Source organism: Monopterus albus, unplaced genomic scaffold, assembly GCF_001952655.1.
Source record: "Monopterus albus unplaced genomic scaffold, M_albus_1.0 scaffold76.1, whole genome shotgun sequence".
NCBI lineage: Eukaryota > Metazoa > Chordata > Actinopteri > Synbranchiformes > Synbranchidae > Monopterus > Monopterus albus.
The window spans coordinates 2,037,779-2,065,332 of record NW_018127956.1 but is presented as its reverse complement, the minus strand read 5'-3'; the positions used below and the strand labels follow the sequence as shown (position 1 = coordinate 2,065,332).

The 27,554-nt window shown below is 41.5% G+C and overlaps 1 protein-coding gene across 1 annotated transcript; it reads left to right on the top strand.

The window, feature by feature from the left end:
- The first annotated feature begins 811 nt into the window (after positions 1–811).
- On the top strand, positions 812–27,554 carry LOC109963573 (myoferlin-like). Its single transcript, XM_020606201.1, has 53 exons — positions 812–1,059; positions 1,493–1,810; positions 2,623–2,678; positions 2,867–2,958; positions 8,342–8,450; positions 8,561–8,654; positions 8,876–9,015; positions 9,280–9,408; positions 9,625–9,687; positions 9,800–9,850; positions 9,961–9,991; positions 10,163–10,278; positions 10,361–10,487; positions 10,694–10,797; positions 10,901–10,969; positions 11,091–11,134; positions 11,749–11,831; positions 12,396–12,520; positions 12,660–12,773; positions 13,008–13,185; positions 13,273–13,397; positions 13,581–13,690; positions 13,933–14,125; positions 14,513–14,668; positions 14,789–14,920; positions 16,175–16,338; positions 17,135–17,249; positions 17,527–17,629; positions 17,932–18,074; positions 18,217–18,387; positions 18,668–18,761; positions 18,862–18,939; positions 19,111–19,292; positions 19,445–19,603; positions 19,801–19,902; positions 19,992–20,153; positions 20,477–20,642; positions 20,740–20,816; positions 21,983–22,081; positions 22,172–22,300; positions 22,472–22,627; positions 22,723–22,814; positions 22,926–23,096; positions 23,212–23,360; positions 24,201–24,340; positions 24,446–24,534; positions 24,620–24,715; positions 24,981–25,122; positions 25,243–25,342; positions 25,423–25,616; positions 25,792–25,901; positions 26,071–26,218; positions 26,390–27,554. Exons 2-53 carry the CDS (start codon positions 1,723–1,725, stop codon positions 26,426–26,428), a joined length of 6,099 nt encoding a protein of 2,032 aa, XP_020461857.1. The 5' UTR covers positions 812–1,059; positions 1,493–1,722; the 3' UTR covers positions 26,429–27,554.

Here is a 27,554-nt window from a genome sequence, read left to right as displayed (position 1 = left end):
TATTGCCAGGCAACCAACAGTGGTTTTGTTTATCACTTCAGTGAGCAAAAGCTATCCAGAGTAATCTTCTGCTGTGTCTAATGAAGGAACCCGTGTCCCAGTGGAAACTGGTCTGCTGGGCAATTCGTTGCACCTGGTCTAATATTAGACCTGCCCTGGAACTGGTAATTCATATGATATATGATGCAAAGACCATTACTGGCCAATGGAACATACTGGCCCTCAGTAATTCACCTTTTTCAGGGCTGACATTTTGGATTGTCTTAGCATAACCACAATACCATGAAATGTGCTCAAGTTCCAATGTCACTACCATGTCCATTAGTATCTGTGTTATTGTGTTGTTTCAGGCAAAAAGACCTGCTGTAGTTTTATATTGTCATCACGGTGATGTCACCAATAGGTCATTAAAGGTAACAAAACAGAGACTGGAAGCCAAAACCAGAAACATTTCCAATACAGCCTGATAGATGGTGGAAATGAAAATAAAATGTGGGCTACTGAACAGATTCACAGGAACACAGTTATCAGTTTTAGTTTAATTGACAGGGACTGTGCATTTTCATCTGTAGTTGTTTGTCTCTGTCAGCCTTGTGATATAGTGGCGATCTGTTCAGAGTGTACCTCGCCTCTTGCCCAGTGTCAGCTGGGATTGGTATGGATAATGGCTGGATGGACATTTTGACTTCATGGTAGGAACACTAATGGTGTAATCAACAATCACAATGGCTGCATTCCATTTATGTGAACCTCCTCCAGGATCGTGGTATTGCGCATGCTTGCTGAGTGGCATTGTTTAGTGGGTCAATTAATGGAACTCAGCCACCGTTGATGTCGTTAGCTACACCTGTGCTTCTTCTACTGTGACACGTCAAGATGTCGGCTGTGGAAAAGGTCTAATCTTTGGTGCAAACAAATCACGGCTCTTCTGTGCAACGCATATTTCAGTGAGCCCACAGGTGTAACCAGGCTCTTTGTTACCTAAGAACAGAAAATAAGCTGAGTTGAGGAGAGACATTGAATTTGGACAGTGCATAAATAGCGACAAAGAAATGCAGGGTAACACTATTTGCTCATCTTTCACGATATATTCCATGTATGTTCAGTAGGCAGGTCTGTTTTGCTTTTGGTCTGAATGCTTTTCACGCTATTCAGACAATTTTGTGCAAAAAGCGTTGAACTTGTAAGAAGCGGCCTCACTAGCGGGGATGCTCCTTTAACTGGCCCCAGTGTGTGTGTTATTACCCGACACGGCCACTAGATGGAGCCACCGCAAAATATATGATCAGTGTTCAAACATGCAGAAGCACTGCAAACTACACTTATTTGATTTGTGGCGACCCTTTTATTGTCTTATGAAAGCGATCATTTGAAGTCATTGTTATTATATTTTGATGATAATCGATACTATTCACTTAATTAAAAACGTGTACCAAGAATAAGCCAATTGTTCTCCTTTCAGTGCTGCAATTTGTTTCTGACTGTCTCACAGGACGGCAGCAGCTCTGCTGAGAGTAATTACACACCCGTGACCCGCCCTCGCTTCCCCTCGTTCTCGCCAAAGACTATTTCCTCGCAGTCCTCAGTTTTGCCCTGTCTGCTCCACTGATGGGGCAGTGACAATGACAGAGCACGACAGACCTGTGTAGGCTTTTTTTTATTTTTTTATTAAATTTCATTCCTCAGCTTCACTTTAGTTGTCTTCGTCTTCTCTTTTAAACCATGTTGCGGGTTGTAGTGGAATCGGCCAAAAATATACCTGCAAAGAAAGTTGGAAAGCCTGACCCAATCACCTCCGTCGTTTTTAAAGGTAAAGGTGTCGTCTCATAACTTTTAACTGTGTATCAAGTGGCCTGTGGGACAGTCTTATTGTCTGTAAGGTTTATTAATGTAAAATAATGTAGCTTACATTTTGTCTTTGGAACTAAATTGTAAGTTTATAGCCAACTGAATATAATTTATCTAGTATGACGTCACTTTGGACCTAAAAGATTTTGCTGTGCATAGATTATCAAATATGGTAGTCTGTGCAGTGAATAAACAGTACATCAGTGTTGTTCTTAGCTGTGTGCATTAACTGGAGACCAAGTGGTCCACTGAGAATTTAAAGTCCTGACTATAAGTGTGCGTGCACTCCTAAGCTGGTATGTTTTAAAACTTGTATTGTATCACTGAAGATATTCCAACATGTTGTGACATTGCCAGATGCAAATACATCTGAGTAGGGACATTGCTTAGGGTTGGAGGACCCTGTAGGTATGTATGAAATCAGTATGGAAAAGCGTGTTGTAAAGAAAAAAAAAACTAGACTATGTGTTAGGAAACTGGCCTTCAGCTACTGAGTTAAATTATGTTACATTGTGGGCACGGAATGGTATTTCCTCCTCTTAAAAGTTCTTATCCTGGCAATCTGCCTTAGTTACTCCCAGTTGTGTTGCAGCTTTTCCCTTGGTCCCCTTAAAAGTAGAATCTTCTGCACTGTGATAGGATTGGTATGTGCTAAGCTTGAGAAATCATGTACGGTACCATATTTTCAGTGTCAGGAATAAGCTGATGATCAAAAGGCAAAGAGAATGCAAATATTTTTCAATAAAAATTTACAAAAAGTTATTTCACTTTCAGATGAGAAGAAGAAAACAAAGGAGATTAGCAGTGAGCTGAATCCTGTATGGAATGAGGTAAATATCCGTTACATGCACACAAATGGGTGTGAGTTGTACTGACTTGAGTTAGCATATCACTAATGTAATATTGATCAAATTATATTCAATTAAAGGCTCCAGTCTCAGATAAAACATTGCTCAGGACATTCACGTAGCATCAATTGAAGTACCATACCTAATGGGCCGTGTGCCATGTCTTGCAGGTCCTTGAGTTTGACCTGAAGGGTACTCCGCTGGACTCTAGCTCCTCCATTGATGTGATTGTGAAAGACCATGAAACCATTGGGAAAGACAAGTAAGTGAACTCCTCCCACCCCCCAAGACAGAGCTCCCTGTTAGCTGTGTCTTTATGCTTTGTGTAACAAAAGGATGAAGAGAATAGCCTCAGCTTACTGAATAATAATGCAAACAGCTTCATGTTTGAACGAAGACTTTCTGGGAAGTGAGTCTGTTTAGCCAGCCAGCGGGTTAGCCAACAATATATAGCATGAGGTGTGTGAACGGTACAAATGAATTCAGCCACAGCACAGGCAGTGCAACAGTCATTAAGTCTGTCTCAGTCTGAAGAACTCTGAAGTGCCTTGGCTGCTAAATAATCCTTTGCACATGACACAGACCTCCACCCACTGCTTAGGATATGCATTGTTATAAAAAGTAGTAAAATACAAGGAAGCTAAGTAATATATTTTCCTAGTAACTCAGTGTTTGAGTTGTGTAGCGGCCTGTCTCTACCCACTCATACCCTTCTTGCCATGCTGAGACTTGCTGGGCTCTGTGGGATGATTGATGCTGATTGGGCAACAAAAAATGGATGAATCGCGGTTTGTCTTCTCTCTTGGTGGGATTTGTGTGGCCCTGTGTAGAACAGGGGAAATGCTCCAATCACTTCCAACCCAGATGACAGTAGACCAAGTGCTATAGGTCCAGTGTGTATGAACTGTTTTCTTACTCTGTGAGGAGAAGTACTGTGCTGCAAGATGTTTCTAAGTCACTCCAAAACAGCTCGAGGCTGTCACTTCCAAGTAAAGCCAGAGTCACACATGGAACCAATCTAAACCAGCCACAAAGAACGCTTTTCTAGACATTATATTTACTGCGATTGAATCTTGTGATTAAATCATTTTTATTCTTAAACTATTTTTGTTCTGCTCATGTATTTTTCCAAGAAGAAGTTGTCTCTGCATTTACTCAGTCGTAACTAATTGAAGAGCTTTTCAGATGTGTGTTTCCAGCTTATGACTCCCTGTTAAATTGAGTAATGTTTTCCACTGCACGGGAACCGAGTAGGACTTCTCCCCTCTTTCTCAAACAGTTTTCCAGCTGCAGTTGAGGGATGTCCCTGCTGTCATGGCAACTAAAGGACAAATAAAAAAAAAATCAGTGACTTCTTAACTAATAAGACTTTAGAAAGGAATCTGCAGATTGCATGATAAACTAAATAGCGGCAGAGTTATGATAATAAGAGAGCCAAACCCATACCGTTGCTAAGTTTGTGTCATTTCCTTAAACCTGTTTGCTGCACATGAAGTAACACATGACTGAGGCTTGATTTTCCACCTGATTTTACTTCAGTCATTTTGCAGCATGGTTTCATTTCCTGTCTCGTCTGACCAAATATTACACCTACTGTATTTCACCTGCCTTGTTAGTAAAAAGTACTTGTGGATTTTGTAGCCTTGCCTTGCATAGAGAAAACAGACTTGATAAATTTGGTTTTCACACCATAGTCACGGATTCTACCAGATCTGTGCTGACGGGGGTGGGTGTTAACCTTTTGAACTAGGACATTCACTGCTGCCTGTGTTGAATGTAACCCCCTTCATAGTTAATTATGATTTCTGGGCTGAGATAAGTGAGAACTTCATATAATGTGGAAACAGTTAAACTTGTTTTTGTACAGCTACACAAATAGCACCACTGTCTGTTGTTCCACAAGCTATGCAACGTTTTAACATCCTGAAAAAAGGGAACAGCTGTATCCACATCCGTTAATAACTGGGCACAAATGATTTCACCCTCTATGTGGATGGGTGGAATATTTGAGTGAGGGCTACTTCTTTGCCTGTGATACACCAGGGCTTGACAAAGGTCACGAAGTCTGTTTTGGTCATGCCATTGTGTGTGCATGGAAAACAAAAGGAGGTGTCATTTCCTAGCATGTCTCTCCCAGTCTGTCCACAATATATACTGTACTAGGCTAAGATGCAATTTTACTGTCTAACTTAATCTGTGATATTTAAATGCTCTTATCAGAATGGAGTCAAGCTGACCACAGATGAGCAACAGAGTGGAAATATTTCAGAGCCCAGGGACAACCCTGTGTGTGAATGAGGCGTTTAGTCATCCCACTAAATGCCCTTTAAAGAGTTTGACAGAAGCAGTGGGCAGAATTGTGCAAGTAAAAACTTCCATCCAGTCAAAATCCTGCTCACATTATTTTTGTGGATTCTATTGGAAAACTACACAAACACTGTTGATCACCCCATGAGGCTACATACCAGTTTCATAGAGTCACTTCATCCCCGGAGAAAGCCTGTGTCAGCCTCCTTCCTGAGCGCTGCCAAAAACATCTAAGTTCATTTAGCTGCTATCAGCACAGTAATGGATTTTCTTTTCACTTCAACTTGAAAGCCAGAAGAAAAAGAAGTTATCAGCCAAAGGGGAACATTCTTTGGTCCAGTCAAGGCCCATAATGAGTGTGTGACTCTTGGGGAAATTCCCCGTCAAGAACGCTGCTGAAACATTGTTCAACCAAAGAATGATGCATTTTACATGGTGTACTAGATTCCATGAGCTACACTGCACACAGTACAGTAAACATCATTTCATCTAGTCAAACACGTACTCGGTTGACGGTTTAAGTACACCTAGCTAAAACTAATAGAGTCAAACCCAAAACTAATGGAGTCAAACCCAACTGTCCCATAATACGCCTTTTACAGAGGTGGTAATGATCTTTTTCAAACTGTTTCAGAGAGGTGCTGATTCAAATATATGATCATTTTGGAGGCTGTAGTTTGTGTGGCTGTATTGAGAGGTGTTTTGTTATTTACCCTAGCCTCAGTGATATTAATGGGTTGGCCAAAATGATAGAAACTGTCAGTAATGCGATGCAGTTCAATAGCAACACAAACTGCTTCTTCCAAAATGACCATATACTGTATGCACATGTATCCAACAGCTCTCTGAAACACTTTGGACAAAATCAGTCCACTTACACTCCCTAGAATTAAAAGCTGCAAAGAAAGGAAACCATAATAATATTAGTCAAATCTCAGAGACAGACACAAAGCTTCCTGTATTTAGGGTTAATGTAATTTAGTCCTTGAGTTGCCAAAGAGCGAGTTAACAGAGGAATGTGTTTGCTGCACAGTTAATCCTGCCAGCTTTAGTTAGAACTTACCTGTAACCTAGTCCCATCCTTTGTGATAGTTTAAGATTTTTTTGTTTAATCATTAACTTGTTAGATTGCTTAATTTCTCTGGAAATTGAAATCCCCACAGAAAATATGACTTTCAGTTAAATCAAATGACTTTATGAAAAAACTATTACTTATCCAGAGTATGGTACAGACAGGGATGTTTTCTGTATCAGGAGCTTCAGTGATTGTTGGAAAATTGTAGGGTTTTTTTTTTCCGTAAGAGATTGTAATGTACAGTAGATTTACCAGGTGACTGTGTGACTCGAACTTTTCATGTTTACCCAATCGTTCCTTGACTTGGAAATGAACTGTCATCCTGGTTTTCATAGCTGGTATTCAAATGGCAAAAGTTTGTTCATTTCACATCTCGGTGCAGAGACACACTAAACACACTGCAAAATCACTGGTTGGTAGCTTGTGTGCCTGCTTTAGGGCGGTGTTTGTTTGTCTGAGCAGGCAGGGTTTGTTAGCTCTGGGTGGCGACCTTCTATAAGCTGCGTTTGTGAATGTGACCTCTGAGTACACAGACAGCACTTGATTTCTGTTAATGTTAATATGTCGGCTGCAAGATAGCCTGAGTTTCCCCTGTTAAATCAGAAAATCACTGTAGATTTGTCACCAAGCAGGTTCTTGCTACTTATTATTGTGATTCCCAGCCACTTCCAGATTCATACTCTTAAATCAACACCTTACAGCTGCCTCATCTGCCCCAGCTTTGCTACGCCATTGATTATACTGATTGAATGCACCTCTTGCTCATTGTGCAGCCCATGAGTACCACCTCTCGCTCCTCAGTTCTTTGTCAGTTTTGTCATCCTCACACCTTTGGTCATCTCCTCTGCCTTTGCCATGAAGTATCAGGCTACCTATTTCTGTCCGAACCCGACCCGAATACTAGGATAGGCCGATTGATGGGTTCCATCGGATTAGGTTCAGGTATCTACCCTGTACTTTGTCGTCAGTGCTGTCATGCAGCTTGTTGCTGGCTCTCCCTTCACTAGTTTTGCCTTCCATGTAGTCACTTTGCCTTTGTTCTTCTCCCCCACCTATGGCTTCTGTTTCTTCCTCGCGGCCCTCGGTCTAAAGGAGACTCACAAGTGTGGTATGCTCTGAATTTTGGGCTCCTTGCTGTTATCTTTGAAGCAGAGACTTTGCTTATCTGGGCTTGAACTCTTAACAGTGAAAGCCCTGGCTCACCCGAGTTCATGCTCAACTAGTAACAGAAGATGATTATATTTCTTACACAGGTTCATGTTTCACTTGTCAAAAGGGGATTTTCTTACCTTTTAATTTGTTAAAAGAGGGAGATTATATTGCTTGCCTGAGTTCTTGTTTAGTCAAAGATTATGTTGCTTCTGAGTTCATGTGTTCATGTGAAAAATAAGTGTCACTTAACTAAGTCTCATCTATTGCCTTGCTTTTGAATAGACGTTCTGCTACTTGCCTCAGTTCTTGGCCTGTCAGACGTTTATTTCTTTCTTGTGTGCATATGATACACTACTGCCTGTGAAGACACAAAATCCTTATGGTCTATTCCCTGTCTGGATTTAGAATCATTATGTACTCGGGGAAGTTGTTACTTCACTAGCTTGTGGTTTGGTTTTGTGAATAAACCCAGAAGATTTGACCTGTTGCTTTGTTACTTTTATTTTGCCAGGGTAAGTCCCACTGAGGTGTAAAACCACCATCTCTTGGTAGGCCTGGTAAAACAGCAGCACACAAGTTTACGAAGTAGCATTCAGAGATCCAGTACAGTATTACCACAGTTCACCAAATAATACAACGATAAAACAAGATAACTGTTATCCAAAGCTTAAATTCCCCCAAGATTAAATTATATTAGTTCAATATAAAGGTAAAATCATGACCATGTTGAGTCAAACACATTAGCTTTAGATGCTAATGCATCCAGAACGGAGAACGCCGCATCTGAATCAAAGTGAAGTCCTTGGCTGCTTTTAACGCTCTCCATGTCAAAAAGCCAAACTGATGTTCACCCTGGTTTTACTCTTTGCCTGGCTGTTTGAAATAACTACTCGTGGTTTGAAAAATTTGTGTTGTAACCTTCACTAGGTTGCAGTACAGGCTAATGTTTGAAACAATTCTTGATGACAGAGGGCAGAGAAGCTAGAATAATGACGACAAAGAGACTATAGGCATCCTAATGTCATGGAGGGGCCTGAATAGCAGAGAGGAACCATGTGCAAAATCTTGGTTAATCTACCTTTAATGTTACTTGCTGTGTTTCTCCTACCAGGTTCATTGGCTCAACCAAAATTGCTTTGAGGGACCTTGCCTCAGGTCAGGTTAAATCACTACCATCCAAAAATGTGTCCTTGGTCAACGAAAGTGGACAGAGTATTGGAGTAAGTTTCCTCCTGCCAGTATGAAAGTACAGCATCACCATCTTCCTGCTGCTTAGTTACTTTCAGTGACCTCAAATAAAATTACAGACCAGAAAATAATTTCTTTCCAGGCTACGATCAACCTTGTGGTCGCCTATGATCCTCCACCCAATGCTGCTCCAAACCCCAATGACCCTCAAGCTGGAGATGCAACAGTGGATGGTGGTATGTTTATGTAATTTTTTAATAAATGACCATAAAATGCACTGACAGTCCATTCAGTTACTGTAGTTAACTCAGATTAGTTAATGTCAATTTGTCCTGTTGTCAAAGTCAGATCTAAAGTAGGTTTACCCTCAGCTATGCATTTTGGGGTGATGTTGATTTTTACCAGCATTTGCTGTTCTACATTTGTTCATTGGTCACCTGGTTTTTCTGCTGACTAGGCGGTGGTGGTGAGGAGGGTGGTGAGACTCTACCAGATGGGACCTCTGCAGTGTCTCCTGGACAGTCCGCTAACACCCGCCAGAAGATGTTCAGGGCACAAAATCGCCGCCAACTGACCAATAAACCTCAAGACTTCCAGGTCAGTATGACTGTCTGTGCTCAAGTGTGATATGAACATATGTACACTCATAGCTTTTTTTTTTTTTCTGAAAATTATTCTGAAGGCAAATGAAAAATGGTGCACCATGTGCAGGCTGTGTAGTTGGAGAACAAATTCATTTCAGGTCATGTTTGCCCACGTTACATATCTGTAGTGTGTTTAAACATGCTGGTCAGAGTCAGATGCTCTCAAACACTCATGAATGATAGACGTTCATCTACACTGATGCATTGTGTCTTTCAGATCCGTGTCCGCGTCATCAAGGCTCGGCAGTTGTCTGGTAATAACATTAAACCAGTGGTGAAGGTCAGTGTGTGTGGACAGACCCATAGGACAAGGATCAAGGGAGGAAATAACCCCTTCTTTGATGAGGTAATCTCATTTCACTTTCACCTTCAAGCTGCGTATATGACACAGATTGAAAATAAAAAAAGTTCTTTTTGATTCAGTCAAACTTGCACTTAGGTTTGATCAGACTTTAGGGCTGTTAGATTAACTAATGTTAGATTATGCTGAGATATTAATTTTAAACTCATTACTTTTATCTTCATTTCAACTTTACATTAACTTTTTTTCATATTTTTGCAGTTGATGTTTTACAATGTCCACATGCTACCATCAGAACTGTTTGATGAGAACATTAGCTTCCGGGTAAGCACAGAGTGGCGTCATGTGCCTGTCCTCTGTCATTGTGTATAAAGGTTTAAGTAGATAGATATAAAATAACTATACGAGTTGTGAATTGCTTCACTCTTCTCTGCAGGTATATGATTCCTATTCACTGAGGTCAGACTCTCTGATGGGGGAATTCAAGGTACCTGGTCTCATTTCCTCTTCCTTCACATAATTAATATTTAAAGAAAATGCGGTGAATGTGCATTGTTCCCATGAATCTGGCTGACCCCATTTTCTTCTTTTACACAGCTGGATGTTGGTTATATATATGATGAACCAGGTAAACTTGTCAAAAACCACAAACTAGATTTTTGCATAATTTGCATTTGTTCGACTTGGTCAAGCTTAGATACTGTGCTCATGAGCACATTTTACCTGTACATGGTGGTGTTTGTATTAATGAAGTCTGGCTTCTGGCCCTAATTTGGTATATTTATGTTTCCTATTGCAGCCCACACTGTCATGAGGAAGTGGCTTCTGTTGAATGACCCAGACGACTCCAGCTCTGGAGCTAAGGGCTACCTTAAAGTTAGCCTGTTTGTAGTGGGGGCTGGAGATGAGCCTCCGGTATGACTGACTGTAGCTGCTTCCTCTTCCCACATGTAAATAAGGTGGCTGTGCACCTCACACCCTGTGCTGTCTCGTGTAGGTGGAGAACAGGGACCCAGTTGATGACCAGGATGACATAGAGAGTAACCTACTGCTGCCGGCTGGTGTGGCCCTGCGACGGGCTACCCTGTCATTGAATGTGTTCAGAGCTGAAGATATTCCCCAGAGTAAGACGAGCCATATTTCAGTAATTGTATGATATTTGTAACAAATCAAGTCATTTACAGCACACTGTACATAAAGAATACTGGTTCACACAAAAATTTAGTTGAACCAGGAAACTTCCCCATTTATTACTGTTGAATCTGGTAAATTTATATAACATTGCCATCCAGGTAAATCAGTTAACTCCTCCAATGTTTTCTGATTTCAGTGGATGATGCATTTGTGCAGAACTTGAAGGAAATGTTTGGAGGAGAAGAAGACAAGAAGAATCTGGTGGATCCTTTCATAGAGGCTTGCTTTGCAGGCAAAAAGGTTCCTTCTGATCATTTGCATCATTTTACCCACAGTGTTAAATGAAAGCAAGCTGGATATTGTCTAACAGAAAAGCTGATGTGTGGTTGTTCTGTGTCTCCAGCTCTGTACTCAGATAATTGAGAAAAATGCAAATCCTGAATGGAACCAAGTACTGAACCTTCAGGTCAAGGTAACACTTCCTAGGGATGAAAAGCTGCATTCCAATGACGCACTTAAAAGTAATATCAATATTTATTTTTATTACTCTAAAGTCTTAACCCTATTTAACCTGTTTTTTGTATTTGCTGTAGTTCCCATCCATGTGCGAGTCTGTCAAGCTGACAGTCTTTGACTGGTACGTCAGCCAAGTTTGAAATTTCTATTTTAAGAGATTTTTGCTACTTCCAATTTGTGTTCAAGAAGTAAGGAATGTGAAGAGGCAGTGCTATTTTGTTCTCAGAGTTGTTGGGGATTCAGAGTGCACCACAATATTTATTCAGTGTGTTAGCTGTATTGTACGTGTGTGTGTGTGTGTGTGTGTGTGTGTGTCTCCGCCCCATCACCAACCACATGAGAATAACGTAGCAGTCTATGAGTCAGCCTGTGCAGGCTCCTCCCTTCCCCAAAAGCAACATGCTCTGGGACCCTGTTGACACTCTCTCAGCTAGTTTTCATCGTCCAGGAAGGCTGAAGGGAAATAAGTGCCAGAGGAAAGGTTAGAAAAATGGCATCCCCCTCAGAAGGTGTTGGAAACACTCTCGGATACTAGACCCAATCATTTCCCTGATGAAAACAAACCTTTAAGCATAACAAACATATTTCCTTCATGGAGGTAGTGAAAAAGCAAAGCATAGCAATGTATGTGTTGTAAAATTTGCATGTTTTAAAGGTTAATAACATGAATGCTATGGTGTGTGTGTGTGTGTGTGTGAGCAGTGCAGAGAGTAAAGTTACTGTATGTGATTGCAGGGATCGTTTGTCAGGGAATGATGCTATTGGCACCACATACCTGAACCTGTCCAGGATAGCCTCCTCTGGTGGAGAGATAGAAGGTATTTTTGTTTTGTTTTGTTTTAGGACAACATTTTAATACAAAATATGGTACATTTTATAGCTTGGAATAAAATGCCTAATGAGTCTGGATCTTTTTTAAAACCACGGTACAAAAGTGAATAGCATGTGGCTGTTTTGTTTAACTTAACAATTTTAAAAGGTTTTTGAATTGTCCTTTTTTTTCCTGGAATAGAGGAACATGCAGGAAAATGGGAAAGGTCACCGCATGAAGGTTTACCCGAGCTCTTTTTTTTTGCTCTGTTGCATGAGCTGTGATGTGTTGAGCATGTTGTGCACGCCAATTAGCTGAATAGGTTTAGTCCTGTGTGTGTACATGGCAAATAGAGCTGTTCTATTTTTTTGACATTAGTATTTAAATATTTAACCATTTTGTTGCCGTAGTGTCTGCCACTTGCTTTCCCAGCATTCACTACAGTAGTTCCGCCTCAGTCTGTCCATCACCGCTGCCTCACATCCTGCACCACTGATGTACTAACATTAGAGCTGTGCTTTGCTAGACTAAAGTCCATTCTGAGGCTAAGTTTGTGTTCATCTCTTTCCAGCCAACACGGGTGAGTCAGAGGTGGGTTTCCTGCCTGTGTTTGGACCCTGCTATATCAACCTTTATGGCAGCCCCAGAGAGTTCACCGGTCTGCCAGACCCCTATGATGATCTCAATTATGGCAAGGTAGTGTTGTAGACAGGATTAGACTTTTATATTTTTGTCTTTCTGCATGTCACTTAAAAATTTTAACTGCCTTTCTATCCCCGTCTTTCACTCCCTTTGTTTGGTCAGTATTTCATATCAATGTGTTGTAACTGCGCAGGGTGAGGGTGTGGCATACAGGGGCAGAATCCTGGTCTCGCTGTCCACTAAGCTGGATGAGAAAACGGACAAAGCAGTAGACAGTATCCACTCGGATGACATCCTGGTGGCACAGGTATTGTCACGGTTTATCCACTAAGTCATAACTTGACAAGTGTGTTTTGGGTTGACAGCAGTGTGGTTTCACTTCTTCAAGACTGAGGATGTGAGCAGAGTTAGGGAAGTGTTGTTCTGGTAATGGATAAAAATGGATTCTAGGCATTGGAAGTCTTCATGAGTAGATTTCACCCAGAAACTTTTTTCATGGTTTTAGAAAGTCTTGACTTTCTCTTCACTTTCTGTACATCAGAAGTACCAGAGGAGGAGGAAGTACAGCCTGTGTGCAGTCTTCCACAGTGCCACCATGATTCAGGAACCTGGAGAACCAATCCAGTTTGAGGTCAGCATCGGTAACTATGGCAACAAATTGGACACTACCTGCAAACCACTGGCCTCCACCACTCAGTATAGCTGTTGTATGTTTGATGGTGAGTGGGAAGCTAGTACACTTTGTTCACACACACACTAAAGACGTGTATAAAAATCAGCTTTCTTAAATGCTGTGACTTTTCCAGGTAATCATTACTATTACCTGCCCTGGGCAAACACTAAGCCAGTGGTTGTGGTTAATTCATTCTGGGAGGACATCAGCCACCGCCTGGACACGGTCAACATCATCCTCTACATTACTCAGCACCTGGTAGTACTGCACTAACCTCTGTAATCATCAAAAACTTGATTTGAGTCATTCCCTGTAGGTTTGACGACATTACTGTGTTTACATACTAATATTTAATGTGCATGTGCCGGCGTGAGATGCTTAGAGGCTTAAGATGGGAGCCTAATCCTCACCCTTATTTTTTTTTTTTTTTTTTTTTTGCAGCAAACAAACCTGGAGGCATTTAAAACGGCTATCTTAGCTAAGGTTCCTGACAACCAACTTACAGAGGTGTGGCTGAAGTTGCTGAGTCAGCTGATTGAAGACATAGAAAGGTAAACAGTATATGGTTTTGCTCAGAGTGCAGGATCATAGCTGTTACCTGTTGTGTGATTTAAAAAAAAATCAGTCAGTGAAAAGGCTGGATGTGTTTAATTTCACCAAATAAATGAAGAATGGCCAGAAGTTGCACCCCATAACAGTTTAGTAATGGAACTGTTATTTGATATAATCTCATTTTTTTATGTTGTTTTGACTCAGTTGAGTTTAATGCCAGCCTGTCCACACTCTCCCCCAGTTTCCCAACACCTGAGCTGGAGGGCAACCCCAATCTGACATCACTGGACATTCAGATCAAAAAGCTGCGAGACAGTTCTTTGAAAACCATCAAGGAAGGAGCGAGACGCATGAGAGAGGAGGCCGGAGAGATCAGAGACTGTGTGTCGGACATAGAGGCCTGGGCAGACAAACTTAAAATGTTGGCTGAGGAGGTACAAACACAGCAAGCCAAAGTGTTCACTTGAGTGTGTGTGTGTGTGTGTGTGTGTGTGTGTTGTTGTTGTTGTTTTTCTTTTCAGTGGCCTATATTTTGCAGGTGAAGGGAGAGCTGCCTCTTAACAAATATGGCTCTGGGGTGACCATTTGCTGATGCATATGTCCTGCAGTCAGCCAGAAAAGTCTCACATTGGCAAAGAAATGTTGATGTACAGTATTTGAAATTACACTGTGGTCCAAAGCGTGCCTACAGTAACCATTCAAAACAAGATGACATGCTAGCACTTGATTGGCCCAGACAGGATGTTTATCGCCAGCCCATTGCCTGTCTATCCGTAATGTTGGATGATTTTTCCACATGTTCTTATTCTCACTGTGTTCAGCCCCAGAACAGCATGCCTGATGTGATCATCTGGATGCTGCGAGGTGAGAAGAGGGTGGCCTGCGCTCGCATACCTGCTCACCAAATCCTGTTCTCTACACACAGTGAGCAGGCCAGTGGTCAGCACTGTGGCAAAATGCAGACTGTCTTTTTACAGGTACCTGTGCAGTCCTTCTGAACAGCTGTCATTTAGACTCTGAAGGCAGAAGCTTCTCTAAAATCATAATGCTCATGACTTTTTTTTTCAACCCCACCCCCCACCCTCAATTTCTTGCAGTACCCTATGGATAAGACCAAGGGCATGAAAGTGCCAGTTCAGATTAGAGTCAACATGTGGCTGGGTCTGTCTGCGCACGAGAAAAAGTTCAACTCCTTCTCTGAGGGAACCTTCAGTGTGTTCGCTGAACTGGTAGACCACTCCGAAATATACAACTCCATTTCCACAAAAATACTTGGGAGGCTATGTAATTTGTAAAAAGAAGATAAAGGAATTAAATGCTTTGAAAACCAGGTTTTCTAAAAACCACTTTACCCAGTATTCATTTGGTATCAGTACAAAGATATCTAATGTTCCAATGAACATATATTTTGGTTTATATAAGCTTATTCAGAGTTTGAAGCCAATTACAAAAAGGTGGGACAAGGGCAACAAAGACTGGAAAAGCATCCCAGAGAGACTGACTCTGTCAGAAGTAAGGATGGAGTGAGGCTCCCCTCTGTTGGCAAAGAGTTCAACCATTTGTGATTGTTTCTCAACATAAAATTGCAAAGATTTTTCATGATCTAGAGTACATAACGTAATTAAAAGATTCAGAGAATCTGGAAAAATCTTTGTAAGCAAGGGAGAAGGCCATAAGCTAACACTGAATGGCTGTGATCGTGGGGCCCTTAGGTGACACTGCGTTAAAACATATGATTCTGTTTCTGTAGTGGAAATCACTGCTTGGGCTGAGGAACGCCTCTGAAAACCCCTGTCAGTGAACACAGTGTGTTGTTGCACCCATAAAAGCAAGTTACAACTCTGCCATGTAAAGAAACAAAAGCATATAAACAAGATCCAGATACGCCGCCACCTTCTCTGGGCTCAAATGCATTTAAGATGGACTGAGAGGAAGTGGCAAACTGTCCTGGGGTCTGACAAGGCAACATTTGAAGTGCTGTTAGGAAATCATGGACGCTGCGTTCTGCAAGCTAAATAGAAGGACCATCTGTTATATCGGTGTATAGTTCAAAAGCCACCATCCATGTTGGCAGCACTGGTGAAGTGAACGAGTTTTGGAGCAAGATGTGATGTCATCCAGACTGTGTTTTTTTTGTTGGTCTGCTCAGTTCCCAAACACTTAATACTTAGTGGTGTTAAAAGAAGAGGTGATGCAATGCCATGGTAAATGTGCCCCTGTCCCAACTTTTTAAAAATTCTCCTGGCATCAAATTTAAAGTGAACATATTTCTAAAAATAACATTTTTGTTTCAACATTAGATAATTTGGCTACTGTTTTCAGTTAAAGGTTTGAAATAACTTGCAGATTATTGCTTTCAGTTTTTATTTGCATTGTACACAGCACTACAACTTTTTTCTAAAGAAATTATTTGTAAGTATCATAACAGAGCATGAATATATTTTTGTCCTTCAGGACTAAACATGTCCTCCTTTACATTCCAGTATGAGAACCAGGCCAAACTTTTTGGGAAGTGGGGGACCACAGGACTGGTGGGTCGCCACAAATTCTCAGATGTAACAGGCAAACTGAAGCTGAAACAAGAGTACTTCATCCCACCCAGGGGATGGGAGTGGGAAGGTGACTGGTTCATTGACCCAGAGAAAGCGTGAGTATAACTGGAGATGAACGTTTGGAATCTCTCCTCTAAAATGCAAAATATTTGGCCAAGAGGAAGACCTTGTGATTTGATATATTAGGATTCAGACCACTTTGTCTTAATGGAAGCATCACTGGTGGTTACCTTGGTTGAATGTCTGTTTTTCAAACTGAACACATTTCTGTACTGTGTGAACTTGAGCTACATCTGCTCTCTGTTTACATTTCTCTCATGCCATGGACCACAAATTAATGGCCAAATACCAGACTGTTTCCAGTAAGCTGGAAGTTTACTTCTGTCGACTCGAGCGTGACCTCTCTCTGCACTGCAGCCCTAACTCCAAATTTGCATGTTTGTTTTCTATGCCAACATCATCTGCACATGTCTGGGAGAAGTACCTCTGACAGTAACTACAATATACAGGATGTGCTAAGTTCAGAGGAAAGCTGAATAAATGAGAGGGTAAATGTAATAAAAACAAATGCTCCTAAGCAAGGCATAGGGGGATAAAATTCCTTGGAATTCCTGTAACCTGTCACCTATCTGTATGAAATAACCATTACAGTATATGAATATGGCAGCTTGATTTGAGTAATAAATTAAACTAGGGCACTGCCTATGTCAGGGTTACTCCCAGCATATAAACACAGTCCCTGTTAAAACATACCGGCCCTTCCCTCTTACTCACACTTCATTAAAGTCGTCTTATAAAAACTGTGCCCAGATGTCTGCTCCTAGTGGCTTTAAGTAGCTTTTGTTTAATAATGTTTCATGTTTTCATAATACACATGTTTGACTGTTTCAGTCTGCTAACAGAAGCAGATGCAGGACACACTGAATTCATGGATGAGGTGTACCAAAATGAGACTCGCTTCCCTGGTGGGGAGTGGAAGGCTGCCTCTGAGCCATACACCGATGTGGTGAGAACTACACACTCGTATTCAGATAATGATGGTGCTTTACATATTACGCACTACACACAAAGGTAATCTTGTTCTGTGACACACAAATACATGTATTAATACTACAGACCAACACAGCATTACTCATTGCTTCCATCATTATTCCTCCCACTTGTTCACTCCTCGCAGTGCTTCCAATAAAATAGTCACCTGTGATTTATCCTAATATCTGAGTGAGGAAAACATGAATAAAAAATGTAATGTATGCAGCTAACAGGGGGTTTGTGTTGTACAGAATGGGGAGAAAAGCCGTAACCCTGGAGAGTTTGACTGTCCTCCAGGTTGGACCTATGAGGACGAGTGGACTGTGGATGCCAACAGAGCTGTGGATGAGCAAGGTGCAGGCATTGACCTAACATCGTAATTCTTAAAAGTAGTTTGTTTGTTTTTTCCTTCAAGCTCTGTTTACCTCAAAGCATATGTAGTTTATTCAAGAGGATGACATGTCACTGACATGTCTAAACTGTAATGAATGGTTCATATTTACAGTCCATACTGGGCTCTGAATGACTCTAGCTTCCTTTCTAGTCAAAGGATACATTTAATTATGATGCACAGTGGAATTTAAACCATGTGTTGGTGTATCCAACTTTTTGAAACAAAGGAAATTAATTCTGTGATTATTTGTGTGCATGTACAGGCTGGGAGTATGGACTGACCATTCCTCCGGATGACAAACCTCATTCCTGGGTTTCTACAGAGAAGATGTACCATGTACACCGGAGGAGAAGGCTGGTTCGACCGCGCAGGAGAGCTGCACTTCCTGTAGGAACACCTGTGGAGGTCAGCATAAACACAGTTGTATTGAGAAAGAATGGCATCCAGGTGTCTCTGCCGCAGTTTTGACAGTTTCTAATCGTGTTTCACTCGGATTTTCACGTTTAAAAATAGAAAGTTTGAGGTACAGGTTTATCTTCACACGCAGAGGCGGGATAGAGGTGACCCTGAGGGATGGGAATTCTCTTCACTGATTGGCTGGAAGTTCCACAGGAACGAGCGCTCATCGGATACATTTCGTCGAAGGCGCTGGAGGCGGAAGATGGCGCCAGAGAACCGCCTTGGATCTTGTGCCATTTTTGAATTGGAGGGGGCGCTAGTGAGTACAGAAAGTGTTGGTTTTTTTCCTGATGTTGTACCACTTGTTTAGAGCTAGTTTTCACAAAGATAGGAACTGACTCATCTTGGTAAATAGACAGACTTTAGAGAGACATAATGTTTAAGTTCAGCAATGCCATAGAAACATGAACCGGATTTGAGCTTACTAAGTCACCAAATATTTACTTATGTGTCAGACGTATCCACAGTGTTTCTGTTTTGCCAGTGTATGATGTGTGAACATGTAGAAGCTCTGAGATGTCTACTTGGTTACTCTGCAGGGTCTCGATACTGATGATAAAGAGAAAGACCCAAAAGCTGGCATCACCAAGTTGTTCGGTGCCAACACACCCACTGTGTCATGCTCCTTTGACAGTAGGTTATGCAGACACCAGTGGTTGTAAATTAACATGCATACATATAATGGCAATGTAATTTTGTTCTATTTTTTGTTGTTGTCTTCTTGTCTCTGTAGAGTCATTTATGTACCACCTCCGTGTCTACGTTTATCAGGCACGGAGCTTGAGAGCTATGGACAAAGAAAATTTTTCTGGTAAGATTCTAGTTGGTGGTCAAAAATATAATGACATTTCATTGCCAATATTAAGGCTGCTAAAGGATTTCAAGAGTTGACATTAAAATCAACTGAGGATCACTGCAAGAATAGTTCATGACTCTATACAAAAGAAATAACCATTAAGCTATCTCGTGTTTGTCTTCACAGATCCGTATGCTCACGTCTCTTTCATGCATGTTAGTAAGACAACAGAGAAGCTGCGAGCAACACTGAACCCAACCTGGGACCAAACTCTGATTTTCAATGATCTGGAGATTTATGGAGACCCCCAGAAGATTGCTCAATGCCCCCCTAATGTTGTGCTGGAATTCTACGACAGTGACCAAGTGGTAAGTTGTGGCAGATATCAGATATACAGTTCACAACCAAACTACAGTATGAATTCAGTGGATTTTACACTCTGCATGATTAGCATACAGAATCTTGGATATTTCAGCTAAAGGTTAACAAGTTTACCTGCGGTGTATTATCCTCTGCCCAGGGGAAGGATGAGCTAATGGGCCGCAGTTTTTTCACCCCAATGGTGAAGTTGAATCCAGGCACCGATGAGACCCCCACACTGTTGTGGTATCCCATCATCCAGAAAGGTCAAAAGGCGGGCGAGGCACTGCTGGCTGCTGAACTCATCCTTAAAGACAAGGTTTGCCCTGAAAGTAAAGGAAAATACAATTCTACATGTTCTAGACCAGAAGTGTTTAATTGTGTGACCTCTCAAAAGAAATACGATGAATAGCCAGTTCAGCTTCTGTTTTTCATTTAATTAGTTAAATACATGCAAAGTTACTGGTAGAAATAAAGAGAAGCATAATCCATACTGTCCTGTCTCTGTCTTTGTAGTCGGGCAGGTCTGATCTTCCCATGGCTCCCCCAAAGAGAGCAGAGAACCTTTACATGGTTCCTCAGGGCATACGGCCTGTGGTGCAGCTCACTGCTGTGGAGGTGATACCTGTCCTTGACACAGTCTCTCAGAACTGATACAGATAATGTCTCTAACATCACTTCTCTGTGTGTGTGGTCTCTGTGTTCAGATTCTAGCATGGGGTCTGAGAAACATGAAGCCGTACGAACTGGCCTCAGTGTCTTCACCCAGTCTGGTGGTGGAGTGTGGGGGGCAGAAGATGGAGTCAGCCGTCATCAAGAACATGAAAAAGAGCCCCAACTTCCCCAGCTCTGTCCTCCTCATGAAAGTGGTAATGGCAGGGTTGCACAAGCTACAGAGGGTGTTAAGTAATATCCAGGATGGAGAAAAATGTACAGTAACTGTTTTTTAAAACAGCAATATCAAACAGAGGAAATCAGAAAAACTAAAAATCTAAGGAATAGCTATGAAGTATATGTGTGTTTAAAAACCCTCTGGTCTGCAAAGAGTGACATCAGGACTGCATGTAAAAAAAGATAAAAATAAAATGAGTTACTCATTACTGTAGGAGAAAGAATACTGGAACATTTGCTCATTTCCACATTACTGTCACAAGACTTTCTGGCATCTTATGCTATTATTCCCTACATTCAGCTCCTTCCAAAGGAAGAGATGTACACCCCTCCCATTGTGCTGAAGGTGATCGACCACCGTCCATTTGGCAGGAAGCCTGTGGTGGGTCAGTGCACCATCACTTCTCTGGAGGAGTTCAAATGTGACCCATATGTTGTCAGTGCTGAGGGAGCAAGGGCCTCTAAAAGTAAGGACAGATACAGGAATATTCAGATGACTGAGTTTTCTGTGAAGGGGGAGGGGAGCAAATCCTTGTTCAAATGTTGTCCTTTCATCATTTGCAGTGGCTCTGATGATGGCTCCTGCTCCCAAACATGTCTCTATTCACATGGAGGAGTCAACACCTCTGCTAGAAGCTAAGGTAATCTCTACCAATGACTAATTCCTCCTGTAGATCATAACTGACAACTTAATATTTCTTCAAAATGTAATAAGTTGCCTCGGTTCACTAAGATGTGCAGAATTTGACTCTCGAGTCAAATTTGACGAATTTATAACTCTGGCTTACAGTTCATGTACAGCATGTCAGCTGCTGTCCACAAAATGGCTCCCCCTACCTCCCACTTTGTATGTATGATTACCTATTGTAGCTTTCCTGTTGATATGGCTTGGTATCATTAACACTGGAAGGCTGAGAGCATTTAATCCACAGCACTGCAACAAGCTTGGCAAATAACTCGTCATAATGTCACAACAGCATTCATTCACGTGGGAATTGCCATGATAAATGCAATTGTCATTAATTTAAGAAGCATATTTAATTATTTTCCACAGCAGGGGCGTAACATGGAAATGGGAATGAAAGGATGAATTCTGTGTCATGGTGTGGTTGGAGGCACCTTTTTCATCATTCTGATTTAAGCACAGTTTCAGCATCCTGGGAAAGGAGGCTTATTAGCTTTCTGACAGTTAAATATCAAGCTACAGCCAGTTGCTGATTGGCTTAGCTTATCATATCTTTATCAAACCATTTTTTTAAATGGAACAAAGATTGAGAACATGTTTTGGCCAAGAATGAAACCCACAGTCTCTCAACTGGCAAACAAGAAATCTCTGATTGTAGAATTAATACTAGGTTGCGAGTGTCAAATGAGAAGTCCTACTCCTCTGATTTTTGTTACCAGTGCCATGCTGCCAGTAAGTGGACAGGTGGTGTTAGTGATTTCCCCCTAGAGACCTGGACCAGTAGTACAGTTTCACACCTTGCACCGCCCATTGTTACGCCCTTGTTTCATAAACTTGCTGTCAATCATGAAATTGCTGCTGGGATCTCTTTATCCATTTTTTTTCTTCTCCATAATTAACTATAGTGCCATCTTTTCAGCATTGGTACCTATTTGAAACTGGTGTGTGTGTGTGAATATGAACTTGTGATTTTACTGTTTTGTGTTACACCACATCTTCTTTCTCCAAAGTTTGTAGAGAAGGTGAGTCGGTATGGCAGACCTCAAATTCTTATACCAAATGCAGAGAGTTGTATGTATGTATGTATGTATGAAGATTAATTTTGTGCAACTGAATCAACAGGAAAAAGAGAAGATTGATTGGTGGAGCAAATTCTACGCTTCAATTGGAGACCAGGAGAAATGTGCCCCTTACCTCAAGAAAGGATATGACACCCTCAAAGTAATTTGGCGTTTTTTTTTTTCTTTGTATGTAATCACTAAATGTTGGCGCAGGTGCTTCTATTTTGTAAATGTGACTGTGTATTTTCAGGTTTATGACCGTGAACTGGAGGATGTCCCAGATTTCAAAGGGCTGACTGATTTCTGCCACACCTTCAAACTGCTGCGGGGCAAGAATGAAAATGGAGACGAGGACCCCACTGTGGCTGGAGAGTTCAAGGTAGTTTGTGACAAAGATCTTATTCTTACCCAATGTGTTTTGTTGTATTTACCACTGGAGAGACAACAGAATAGAATGTAAAGCTATAAAATGAGCTGAGTCTCCTTGGCTCAGGACCAAGTCCAGTTCAGTAGCAGTGGTAAGATCTGGTTTGTGCCCTTGTCCCTGCAGGGTTCATTCAAGGTGTATCCTCTATCAGATGACCCGGGTGTCACTCCTCCTCCCCAGCAGTTCAGGGAGCTGCCAGACAGTGGACCCCAAGAGTGTCTGGTCAGGATTTATGTGGTCCGGGGCATAAACCTGCAGCCCAAAGATAATAACGGTTTGGTGAGAATGAATCCATATTTCCAGGAATAGCAGCATTTTGTCATATGTGGCCCAGTCAGCAACTTCTGCATAAACTTGTTCTCTCTCCTGCTTAGTGTGATCCATACATAAAGATATTGCTGGGAAAGAACACAATTGAAGACAGAGACAATTACATACCAAACACCCTCAACCCTGTATTTGGAAGGTAAGCTCTGTGAATTGATGTATTTAAAAAAAAAAAGAGAGAGAGATATAGACCATATGTCATGTAAATGGGACATCTAATGCACCTTCTCCCAAACACTGTTTTGTTTAGGATGTTTGAAATGACATGTTTCCTGCCCCATGACAAGGACCTGAGGATCTCTGTTTATGACTATGATCTCCTGAGTCAAGACGAGAAGGTCGGCGAGACAGTGATCGACCTAGAGAATCGCGTTCTATCCCGATATAACTCCTACTGTGGCCTCCCACAAACTTACTGCATGTAAGGATTCTCCCAGGCATATACACAATCTTAGGGTCGTGAAATTATTTTTGAATGTTGAAAGCCAAAAAAAAAAACAGCTGTCAGGATCCTTACCTTCATGTTTGTGTTTTAGTTCTGGTATCAACCAGTGGCGGGACCAGCTGAGCCCGTCTCAGATCCTGGAGAACCTGGCTCGCCTAAAAGGCCTGTCCAGACCAAGGACTGAAGACAACGGCACATCGCTCACCTTCAATGGCAAAGACTACACGCTGGCTCAGTTTGGTAACTGCAATAATTCAGTATAAATTAATGGTGTAGTTGGCGATCCTGGAAAAAACAGCAAAAGGAAGCTTGATTTTGAAAGTAGACAACAGGAGAAATCTCACCCTTTTTTTCTGACTTCTCTCCAAAGCTACCCTCCAAAACTGCACTGTGCATTGCCTTACTACTTGCAGGTTTCAGGAAACTAACCCCCCCCCCTTGTAACATCCAGCTTCCTTTTGGTTGTAACTTTCTCAAATACAGACTTCAATTTGCAACCAAAAGCTGCTGTGGGTGCCTTCTCTGCCATGGGTCACTAGCATTAGCTATGAAAACAGTGGCAACACCTTGTGGGAGACTGGCTCATGCATGGGCAGGGTGTGTGCAAGTAGGAAATAGGTTGCCAGGCAGGAAGGCCCGTCAATGATTTTGCCAAGTAAAATTACTGGTCAGGCTTTTTTCAGCTCGGCTGCTGCAACAGATGGTAGATTTTTTTTTTTTTCTTTGTTGTCAGTGCATTTAATATATTCATTGCCATCAGATGAAAAGAGAAATTCAAGAAATGGAACCAAAATGCTTCTGAAATGAATCACCAACCAAACCTTTTATGTGTTTATAAAAATGACAGCGAGTTACATTTAGATTCATCCTACACCCACATAGATGACAAGTATGATTTACAACCCTCCACAGATGTTTGTTTATTGTTGGAGGCATTTACAACAGTGGCCTGTTGTGCCAAAGATTATCAAATACCTTTATGTAAATTTGCTAAATGATGGTGAAATCAACACAAATACCCAAGTGCAAGTACCATTATACAATTTGAGTCTAATTAAGGTGTAACATGTTTCCATCCAGAGGACAATAAGAAAATTCATCAGCACTTGGGCCCAGCCCGAGAACGCCTCTGTCTGCATGTGCTCAGAACACAGGGGCTTGTCCCTGAACACGTTGAAACCAGGACACTTTACAGCTCCTTCCAGCCCAACCTCTCTCAGGTTTGATGTCACAACGCACAGAAACGTCATCTGCTGTACACAGCGCATGTCCACATGAATTTTGGCTTACCTATTTGGCATATCTTGTACATTATACTGATTTAGGGAAAGCTTCAGATGTGGGTGGACGTTTTCCCCAAAAGCATTGGACTCCCTGGACCTCCTTTTGACATCACGCGACGCAAGCCTAAGAAGTAAGTGCCATGCAACTCTTAGGTACTTTTCATCGTTCACATCAGATCCCACTGAGCTAATGTCCAACTGTGTTTGAATGTTCAGGCATTTCCTTCGTGCTGTCATCTGGAACACCACAGATGTGACTCTAGATGAGACCAGCATCACTGGAGAACACATGAGTGACATCTATGTCAAAAGGTTCACTTGATAGCTCCTTTAAATTCACCTTAGTCTCTGAATTATATGTATACTGTTTGACTTTGCTGACTGATTTTGAAACTGCAACTAGAGCTTCAGCTGATGCAGCTTTGAGGTATTCTAAGTACTGAGTACTGTTTGTAATCTTGCTTGATTCCACCGTTTCTCAGGAACAACCACTCTAAATTGCCCTTTCAGCTGTTTTAGCATAGCTTTTGCAAAACTGTGAAGAGTGAATGATTACCTCTGCTGTTCTCTGTGCCAGCTGGATGCCAGGCATGGAGGAGGACAAGCAGAAGACTGATGTCCACTACAGGTCTCTGGATGGAGACGGCAACTTTAACTGGAGGTTTGTTTTTGGTTTCGACTATCTGCCAGCTGAAGAGCTCTGCCTCGTGTCCAAGAAGGTGAGTTGTCCAGACTCCAAAGAACATACGGGCCATTTTATTACTATACAGATTTTTTAAATTTATTTATTTAAAGGAAAACAATACCGTTCTCATCTTCCCATATTGTTTATTTAACAGGAGCACTTTTGGAGTCTTGACAAAACAGAGTTCAGGATTCCCCCCAAGATGATTGTTCAGATCTGGGATAATGACAAATTCTCACTGGATGATTATCTTGGTAAGACACTTCATTCAACTTCACTGATTTACCTAGAGACTAGCATTAACAAAACCTGACTATCTAATCTGCAATCCCAGGCTCGGTGGAGCTGGATTTGCGTAACTTGGTTGCTCCTGCGAAGACCCCAGAGAAGTGTTCTTTGGAAATGATGAATGTTCTGGAAGTGGGAGCGCCACACAAGCCAGAGCACGCCAAGTCTTTGTTTAATCAGCAGTCGGTCAGAGGCTGGTGGCCCTGTTCCATTGAGCAGGAAGGGAAGAAGGTCCTGGGTGTAAGTGTGGATACAAAGTTGATGGATTGTAAATCAGTTAGGCCTCTTGCTGTAGATTCTTAGCAGGAATTTTGGACAAACTTAAAACTGCCATGTTGTTCATGGAGATCTTTGTGTTGCTGTGTCATGCTCATTGTGTGTGTGTGTGTGTGTGTGTGTGTGTGTGTGTGTGTAGGGCAAAGTGGAGATGACATTAGAGATTGTGACTGAAACCGAAGCAGATGAAAAACCTGCAGGAAAAGGCAGGGACGAACCCAACATGAACCCAAAACTGGATCCTCCCAAGTAAGAACCCACAGTGACATGTATTGCACAATTTACAGACTGGATCTCTAAGAACATTTCTTTAGGTGTGATTTATTTGATTACACTACTTAGTATGAATATAACAATGTGTAGTTTAGTGAACACACAGGCTAGAGTGGCTAACAAATACTTTCTCTATAACCTCTAGACGCCCAGAAACATCCTTCTTCTGGTTCACCAACCCATGTAAGACCATGAAGTTCATTGTGTGGAAAAGGTTCAGGTGCCTCTTCATCGGACTCATCATCCTCATCATAGTGGTTCTCTTTGTTGCCATCCTGTTGTATTCGTTACCGGTAAGGACAGGCAAGAGGGAGCAACTGAATAATCCTGGTCATTATATTCAGAAGTCATTAGTTCACTGTTTGACAGCTTTGTCTTTGTAGGGCAGGTGCAGTGTTGTGTGGTCGCTTTGTGTGTAGTCAATATCGATGACAAATAATGATTTGGTGGTTCTTTCTTTCCAGAACTACATCTCAATGAAGATAGTGAGGCCTCTGTCATAACTCTGCAACGGAGGAGGGCCAGTGGAACTGTGAAGAAAAATTCAAAATGTCCACAGGATCTCACTGGGCACAACTACTGCCAAACCATCTTAATATCTTTTTATATACTGGGTTTTTAACTGACTACAGTGTTTTATAAATGGGGAGTGGTGCTTGCACATTTGGACTATATGGATGTATTTTACCATGAACACTGTCTGCATTGTTAAACTGTGACAGACTTATAAGCAGTACATCTGTGATTTGTCTCCAAACCACTACTTTTGTTACACACTTGAGTGACCAGAAAATGGAAATCCCTGTGCACTGTAATGTAATCTAATACAACGGTCCTTTAATCAAATGTTTCAACTTTTGTTAGGGACAGACAAGGTCTGCAAGAGGTGTTGATTTAGCTTGTTAGGGATTTTTAAGGTTGTAGTTTGTGGTAATGTTGCATTGGATTACACACTACTGCATGGTGTTTCTAATATTTTTACATACTGTATGCAAATGAGGTGACAATTCGTTAAAAGGTTTCACAACTTTTATTACATGAGCATTGTGTTAGATACAGCAGCATTACAGTGTACCAGGGTTTCCATCTTTATCAGTCAGTATAATACTGCCAAATACAGCTAAGGAAGACTGAAGTTACCAGCAATTATATCATATGTTTTGTATTTTACATCTTCAGAGCTTTTAAATTAAATATATTAAACCTCATTCAACAAATGTTGGTGTCAGTGGGGAAAACAAACTAGAAAATTATGGATACATCACAGCTCCTAGAAGTGAAGCCACTGTGATTCAATCGCCCCCTGGTGGCTGGTTGCAATATGTCATAAATCCCACCTCTGCCATGTTAGCAAATGGGACATTGAGCCAAAAACAAATCAGAAATTTTTCCCAGAGGTCACTTCTGTGGTTTTTGGTAAATATCATGCCGATATGTGTCCAAGTGCCCACTTTTCTAGCAAGTTTGTTTTAATAAGCTATTTGATGATATGAAAAGAGGTATTTTGGTTGATTTGACAGCTTTGATTGGCAGTCTGTTGTCATACCACTTCCGGCCACTACTTTGCAGAATCTGGTTGCAAAAAAGCACGATGCCAACCACCGTACTCAATACTTTGGCTTCATTTTT